Here is an 8,281-nt window from a genome sequence, read left to right on the forward strand (position 1 = left end):
GAATATAATAAAGCTTTAAGCCCTTGACTTACACTCCTCCAAGCTCAGCCTAAATTCACATGGAAGAACCATCTTTCAAGCACATCTAGGAATGGTGACTTTGCAGATGAAATTCTGGAAAATCACTTAAATCAACTGTGGCCTCTGCTTTTCCTTAATTCTGTTATCCTCCAAACAGTCACCTTACTCCATCCTTCCCTCAATGTGGTCTCAGGTGCATAGGAAGTGTTGAGGGCACCCAAAATCCTTCAAAGAGAAAGGCTGTAAGCCCTTTGAAAGGTAGTAGTTTCCAAGAAAAGGAAAATCAAATTCATTTCATATCACTATTTACCAAGACGTGTACTTCAAAGCCAATGTTTGCCACCAGGTGATCTTCCCTAAACCAGGAAGGACATCAAGTGGTCTAAGAGGAGAAACTGTTTCCAGTTGAAATGGAAAACCTGGTCCCAGTTATCAAGATGTTAGAAGGTATTTATTTTTAGAAGGTCTACTTTTTTTCTGAATTTCTTAATATGGAAATAAGTAAAGGCCTTGGTAATGTATTTATATATATATATACACATCTTCCCTTTCCATCATCAGAAAGTAACTCAGACCAGTGGAAATGGATCCAAATGGGGAGAGGAGATACGGATAAAGCATGCTCTCTAAGCATCAGGCAGCCTCAGTGACGTCCCCCACCAATCCTGAAGCCCCTGAAGCAGGAAGGCCAAAGTAGTAACCTGGCCCAGCTGCTCTCCCTTGCAGAAGCCCTGCTTGGCCTGCCCAGCTCCACCTCCTCCTGGTGGGCAGTTACTCTAGGCTTGCAGGAGATGCCTTAATTAAAATGCCAGCTACACAGACAACTTAGTGGGCTGCATGTCTGTGGCAGCAGGAAATCCTCATCATCCCAGAGAACTAAGGAACCCAGTCAAGATGATGGAAGGACTTGGTCTTGCCTGTCGCGGTAGGCAGACTTAGGCCACTGGGCCCTTCCTGGTGGTTTAAATAGCTAAGGGCAGCATCACAGACTCTTCAGATTCCACAAATTCCTGAGTTGAAAGAAACACAACTATCCAAAGGCTCTTAACATTTTGAGAAGTAAAACATTTTGAAAGGTAAATGACGTCTAACAAACTCAAGAAACAGTAACACGCATTCTAACTTTTGCAGGCACTTCACAGGCTCCAAGTTATAATCTTGTCTAGGGGTTGGCAAACTAGAGCCTGAGGACCAAATCTGGCCCCCCATCTGTTTTTGTAAATGAAGTTTTACTGGAACACAGCCACACCCATTCATTTATGTATGGTCTATGACTGCATTCAAACGACAAGGGCAAAACTGAATCGTTGTGACAGGGACCACTCGGCCTGCAGAACCTAAAATATTTACTATCTCCCCCATTATAGAAAAAAATGTTTTTTTTTACTAGATCTGATTATTCCCTGATCTGGCTCAGCTCCTCATGTCACAGATGAAAAACTCAGGCCCAGATGGGTTAAGGATTTGTAACGTAGCAGGACCAAGAGCTGAACTCAAACCCCTGACTCCTAGCCCAGTACTCTGTCTGGATCTGAATGAAGGCGAGGGGAAAATGAATTCAATTTTATGGCAGTTCCTTTTGTTCCTTATCTCTTTCCATGAACACAAATACTTAATGTAAAACTGAAGACAGCCTATCCCACAGAGAAACCATTTTATCAGGTTTAGTAACCATAAAGTGGACTTGACTTTGTAAGGACTATTTTCTGGTAAATGCATTTCAAGGTTCAATTAGCTAAACCTGTGTACCCAAAAAGGTATCCTACACCTTGCCTCAGAAAGTGACTTTCACATGGTTGGAGATGGTCAGTTTTGCAAGCCCTTAGGGCAGAAATGAATGATGCAATGTTAGCTAGAAGTTAATTTCTTGGTTAGAAGCCCCTTGTCTGGGTTCTTCATTTGTTCTCACTGCACACACATGTTCCTGGAACTCAGTAGCACAGTGCCAGGTGACCAGCCCAGGCATTCCTAAACTATCCCTAAAGCAATTACAGGAAAATAAACTCCCTCCTACAGACCCACAGGGACAGAATCTGCTGTGCACAGGCTGCCTCGGGTTCCACAGTCAGCCAGCTTCTAGACATCAGAGTGTGTTGTAGGGCTAGCCATCAAAGAGGAGAAAAACAGGTTTTATTTGTAAAGGCACAGAGTCCAGACACACCTCACGCCACCTCAATTCAAATCCTCATTAAGAAACTGCTGGGGGGAGTGGGTGGAGGCAGCAAACCACATTGCCATGTGTGTACCTATGCAACAATCCTGCATGATCTGCACATGTACCCCAGAACCTAAAGTACAATTAAAAAAAAAAAAAAAAGAAAAGTAACTGCTCAGGCACCGTCTGGACAATCCTCTCCTCGACCAGGAGGTGGTAAACCTGACCTGGCAGCGTCACCCCCCACCTGTACCCAAAACCATCCCCACGACTCACCACAGTGTGGGCAACAGCACCCTGGCCCTGCCAACCCTACCCCTACCACTGGCTTCTGACAGGGCAGAACTGAATAGCTGTGACAGAGAGCATTTGGCCTGTAGAACCTAAAATATTTGATTCTACATCCACTTTTCCCCTTCACATTTTGCATCTCCATCCATCAGTGATACAAGAAAATATATAAATCTCCTAAAAGCTATTCCCTTTCCTACTGATTCTCTGTTGTTAGAATTTTATTGAACCACTGAAAGCTATCAGTAAAGGCGCTTGAAAAAGGAAGAGCCTTAGGAGTTAAAGCTGTCTTGCAAAAATGAATGGGGCAAACTGTAATCAGCAGCCACACCTTTGTAAATGCATCGACCAGGCTCTGTATCTCTGCAATAGAACAGGTAGAAACCTGGGCTCAGGACCCAGATGGCAAGAGCTCAACACCATACCATCGTTCACTACCTGGAGGACCATGGGCACTTTGTTTACACTTTCAGTGCTTTAGTTTCCTCATCTATAAAATGTGGATGATAATAATGACACCAACTAGATAAGATGGTTGAGATCATGCAAATAAAGCAGTTATCGCAATGCTATTAATCTCTACCCACCGTATCCTTCCATCATCACCATCTCAATCCAGCAAGCATTTCTGTGATGTGCCAACATGCCATTCTCACCACTGTCTGGGAGACACCTGATTGCCAGGTGCCCTCATACCTGAAGGGTTTGCTGTCAGGGTCAGTGTCCTTGAACCCCATCTCTTCAAGCTTACAGCGCCGGTACAGTTCGTAGTGGCGGGTGTGAGTCTGCTCTCGCAAGTCCTCCATGTTCACCCGGATCAGCATCTCTCGAAGTTTCACAAAATCACAATGATTTTCATTCTCAACTACAAGAGATGAGGGAAATGGAGGAAGTGGGATCAGCAATGATGTCACTGAAAAATCTGGAGTGATGTTTCCAAGATGTTATTACCATCACTCCTGAAATCTCTCGGGTATCAAGGCCACCTGAAAATCCTTTACTGGATTCACTTTACATTCCTGACGAAGACAAGATTTCTGACAACATTGACCATAACATTGATGACAACGCTGACTGCTGAGTGCCTACTCAGTGCAGTGCACAGGGGGAGGAGCTTGAAAACAAATATCGTCTTTACCCCTCATAATAACTCTGCCAAGTAGATGCCATGACTCTTGCTTTGCAGATGCAGAAGCTTGGTGAGCAAGATGACCTCCCAAAGAGAGGTAGCAGAATCTAGATTCAAATGCCAGAAATTTGTTCCACTCTATGCTGTCTATAACTGTGCAGGGGCACTTCTACATGCCATTTCATTTAATTTTATCAACACTGAGAAGAAAGCAGTTTTCTTTTTTTTGAGACGGAGTTTCGCTCTTGTTACCCAGGCTGGAGTGCAATGGCGCGATCTCGGCTCACCGCAACCTCCGCCTCCCGGGTTCAGGCAATTCTCCTGCCCCAGCCTCCTGAGTCGCTGGGATTACAGGCACGCGCCACCATGCCCAGCTAATTTTTTTGTATTTTTAGTAGAGATGGGGTTTCACCATGTTGACGAGGATGGTCTCGACCTCTTGACCTCGTGATCCACCTGCCTCGGCCTCCCACAGTGCTGGGATTACAGGCTTGAGCCACCGCGCCTGGCCTGAAAGCAGTTTTCTTATTGTAGAGAAATTGGTAAGAAAATTTGTATTTTTCCCAGGGACCTCGAAGGTACTCTTTCTTATTGCCTTTATTTAAAACAGAGGAAAAGGAGGACTGATACAACTTAAACCAATGAAGAACTTTCTGTGCCATCCTGCTTAATCCACAGCACTAGATGTCCTCCTTGACAACACAAGGGTAGGTCACAGAGTCGTTGCCCTTCAAAGTGACACACCTGACAAGCTTTCAGGTTAGACTGTGGTCACGTCCCAGAGTGCCAAATATAGGTAAAATATTCTCATAAGTCTCAGGTTTACTAAAGTAACATTTTATTAGAAGACACTTTTTTCATAGTTGATGGAGAAAAAAGTACCCTGCTGTTTGCAAGAAACTTTTGCCACTTTTTAATACTTAGCTGGTGAAATGAGTTCCAACTCCTAGGGAAGAACTATTTTTCAATCAGGACTTCATATAAATTCTGTACACAACCCAGCATCCTTGAGCGGCTACCTCAGCGGCTTGGCAGCCACTTCTCTCATTTGCCCATCTACCTGATTACTTTTCTTTCTCCCTTACCTCCACAATTGCCACGTGTGGAGCCCCACCACTGCCTCCCGCTGCCAGCCCACTGTTGAGGACCTCCCTAAACAAGATGGGAAGTGAAGAAACATGACCATTCATATAGTGGCTAAGTGTGAAGACTCCATCTCCCACGCTGGGCACATACCCTGCACCACACCCCAAGGGTACTGCCTGGCCTTTGCCATCTTGTTGCCAATCTTCACCTCTTCAGTGCTGCCAACCACTGCAAATGGGAGATGGACCTGCCAAGCAAAAGGACAGAGAACAGTTACCTTCCCCCTGCTCTGACAGACTGGTTTCCACCAGTCTCTATTATCTTCCTCCTTCTGCAGGCCTCTACTTGGTAGCAAGGGAAAAGGTAGGGAGTGCTGGAACAGGCAGGCTGCAATTTGGTGGGTGAGTGTCACATATCCCAACCCGACTTGCAACCAAACACTGAGTAAGCAATTCAGAGAAAACTATGAGTCTTTGCAACTACACAGTAAGCTTTAGACTTATGCTAGCCGATGCAGTAGCTGCTAACTATATGTGGCTGCTGAGCACTTGAAATACAGCTTATAGGACCAAGAAACCGAATGTCTAACTTTTCATTAGTTTACATCTAAATTTAAAATGGAAGCCATATAAAATACTTTTTCACTAAATACAACTTTATTGTTTTGGCAAAACTGCATTCCACTTTGCTTCAAACTCGAATCTTCTGAAAAAGGCGGCCAAGGAAGATGGCAAGGTGGGTGGAAAGATTAAAAGATAAAGTATCTTTTTGGTACTTATTTCATATTGAAAAATGTTAAGGTATGTTAGGAGAAACCTGGGTATGCAAATTTACCTTTTTAGCTATGAATTGTATAAAATGTAAATACAGACAAAGTATTTTTGGTGAAAATTCAGTCCAAAATGAGATATGCTGTCTTTGTAAAATACAGATTGGATCTCAAAGACCTACTATTAAAATATCTAATAATTTTTATATTGATTACATGTTGAAATTTTATTTGGAAACATACTGAGTTAAGTCCTTAAAATTAATTTCACATTTATTTTTACTTTTTTAAGCGGGCTACTAGAAAAATTTTAAATACTTGTATATCTCACATTATAGTTATATTTGAACAGCACTGCTTTAGGCAGTTGACTGTACAAATTCCAAGTCAGAAACACACTTTAACCCAAATTATTGGCTCAAGCTAGCACCCAGATTCATCTGAAGTAGAGATGGTATCCAAGACAACTGACTCTTTCACATCGGTTTATTTCATAGTTACGGCTGCATTCTGAGTGGGAGAGGAAATAATAATTCTATATTTTTTCTAACAGCATGTAAGAATAAGATTTAAAATAGCTGCTCCAATAATTATTATTTAGAGTTCCTTGATCCAGTGTTCTTCCATGACAGACACAGTGAGAAAGAAGAGAATGTTTTCAAACCAATTCCTCTCCTACAGAGAACTTGACATAATCATTGGCTCAGGTTGCCCATGTAGCATTTTGTCAGGTACTCAAGCTATTGACATTTGCTAGTTCATCTCACACTCTGGAAGAAGGAAAGAAAGCACATTCTCTTTCTCAAACAAGTCTGAGTTTCAGACTTGAACACGATTGTGTCCCCTGAAGTTGAGGAGCAACAGGACCTTTCTGGACAACATTTTGGTGTAATGGGACCAAGGAAATTTTTCCACGCAAATGTAACAAAAGGGACTGCCAGCAGAATCTGTTTTCCTCATATTTCTACACATCATATGGAATTTCATCAGCAACAGTGTTTGTAATGAAGGGCCTAAAAGAAAATTTCTTTAAAGAGCAGGATTAATTTGGAACGTCAGAGATTCAGTTCTATGAATCTGATAAAGAGAGAAAAAGAGCAAAAATTCTTGGGTATTTTCTTTCCAATAAGTTTAACACAGATATAGTTCCATGACTATAAAATAATGAAAATTATTTAGGAATATAAAGAAAAATTACATAACATTCATTCATGATACTTCCTGAATCCCACACTGACATCCCAAATTACAGTTCTACAGCAAAATAAAGGAGTGCCATCTCAGTTTGAGATTTTGACCTTGCTATAAAAAATTATAGACCTCCCACAGTATCCACAGGGTACTGGGTCTAGGACTGTCCATGGACACCGAAATCTATATAAAATGGTACAGTATTTGCAAATAACCTATGCACATCCTGCTGTATACTTTAAATCATCTCCAGATTACTTATAATGCCTCAGACAATGTAAATGCTATATTAGTTATCATAGTATATTTTTAATTTTTCGGTAGAATTTATTTTTATTTTTTTATTTTTCTTGCTATGTTAACCAGGCTGGTCTTAAGCTCCTGATCTCAAGTGATCCTCCCTCCTCAGCCTCCCAAAGTGCTGGGATTATAGGTGTGAGCCACTCTGCCTGGCCATTGATTGATTGATTGATTGATTGTATTATTGTTTTTATTGTTGCATGGTTTTTTTAAATTATTTTTTCCCAAATATCTTTGATCCATGGTTGTCACATTGATGGATGCAGAGGGCTGACTGCACATTGCTCTGCGTGGGTGGTAGTATACAGAGTGAGAGTGTACGCCTGACAAGCCAAAGCCTGGGTTCATATCCTACCTCCACTACTGACACCTGTGCAATCCTACAGTCTCCTCACATATGAGGAAGGAATAAAAACAGTACCTACCTATGCAACTGTTGTGAGGATTAAATGGAAAGTCTTGAACAGTGGCTGGTGCATAGTAAATGCTCCAGAAATGTGAAAAATATCAGGTCCTATTATTATTATTATCTCTCAATACCCACAACCAGAGAATTTTAGAGGTGGAAGAGATCTTGCCTATTATACAGTTCAATCCTGCTTAAGAATTCCTGCTACAGTATCTCTTCCAAGTGGACTGAAACAGGGTCTGATGTCTACCAACCACTGACGACTCACTGCTTCCCAAGAAGTAAGGTGTGTCTTTTACCTCAATGGCTCTCCTAGTTAAACATTTACTTTGTAATGGGACCAAAACCCCCTGTTGATCTTTTGCCCATTCATTTGGGTTCTTTTGCACAAGTCTAGTCATTCCCCCTTGTGGCAACCTTCCTTTCATACCTCATCATGCCTATTTCCTGGGAAGAACCTGCTTTTCAGATTCTTTCAGGGATTCCAGAGCCTTTACCACTTTGAATTCCAACAGTCATCACTGGGCATCCACTATATGCAAAGCATGAGGCTTTCATGGATGTTATGCACTCCCAAAAGAAAAAAAAAGATGTGTAGAATCGCTGCAGCTCACAGCTGAGCTATGGGCTGTGAGGCACACAAAAGAGGGGCCAGGCACGGTGGCTCATGCCTATAATCCCAGCACTTTGGGAGGCCGAGGCGGGTGGATCACGAGGTCAAGAGATCGAGACCATCCTCGTCAACATGGTGAAACCCCGTCTCTACTAAAAAATACAAAAATTAGCTGGGCATGGTGCCGTGCACCTGTAGTCCCAACTACTTGGGAGGCTGAGGCAGGAGAATTGCTTGAACCCAGGTGGCGGAGGTTGCAGTGAGCCGAGATGGCGCCATTGCACTCCAGCCTGGGTAACAAGAGCGAAACTCCGTCT

General features: G+C 42.5%; 1 protein-coding gene across 15 annotated transcripts in view; it reads right to left on the minus strand.

Annotated features, from left to right (window-relative positions):
- Positions 1–8,281, minus strand: part of SEPTIN11 (septin 11) — an 88,203-nt gene that overhangs the window by 16,312 nt on the left and 63,610 nt on the right. For all 15 annotated transcript variants that reach the window (XR_005197746.1, XR_005197747.1, XM_037733544.1 and 12 more), the window contains exons 6-7: positions 4,833–4,929; positions 3,164–3,332 (exon numbers count right to left, since the gene is read on the minus strand). Coding sequence is in view for 13 of the 15 variants with exons in the window: in XM_037733544.1 (XP_037589472.1) it covers positions 3,164–3,332; positions 4,833–4,929 (266 nt within the window). In the remaining 2 variants the exon portion in view is untranslated. The remainder of the gene's footprint in view (positions 1–3,163; positions 3,333–4,832; positions 4,930–8,281) is intronic.

Source organism: Cebus imitator, unplaced genomic scaffold (genome assembly GCF_001604975.1).
Source record: "Cebus imitator isolate Cc_AM_T3 unplaced genomic scaffold, Cebus_imitator-1.0 Scaffold537, whole genome shotgun sequence".
In the NCBI taxonomy this organism is placed as follows: domain Eukaryota; kingdom Metazoa; phylum Chordata; class Mammalia; order Primates; family Cebidae; genus Cebus; species Cebus imitator.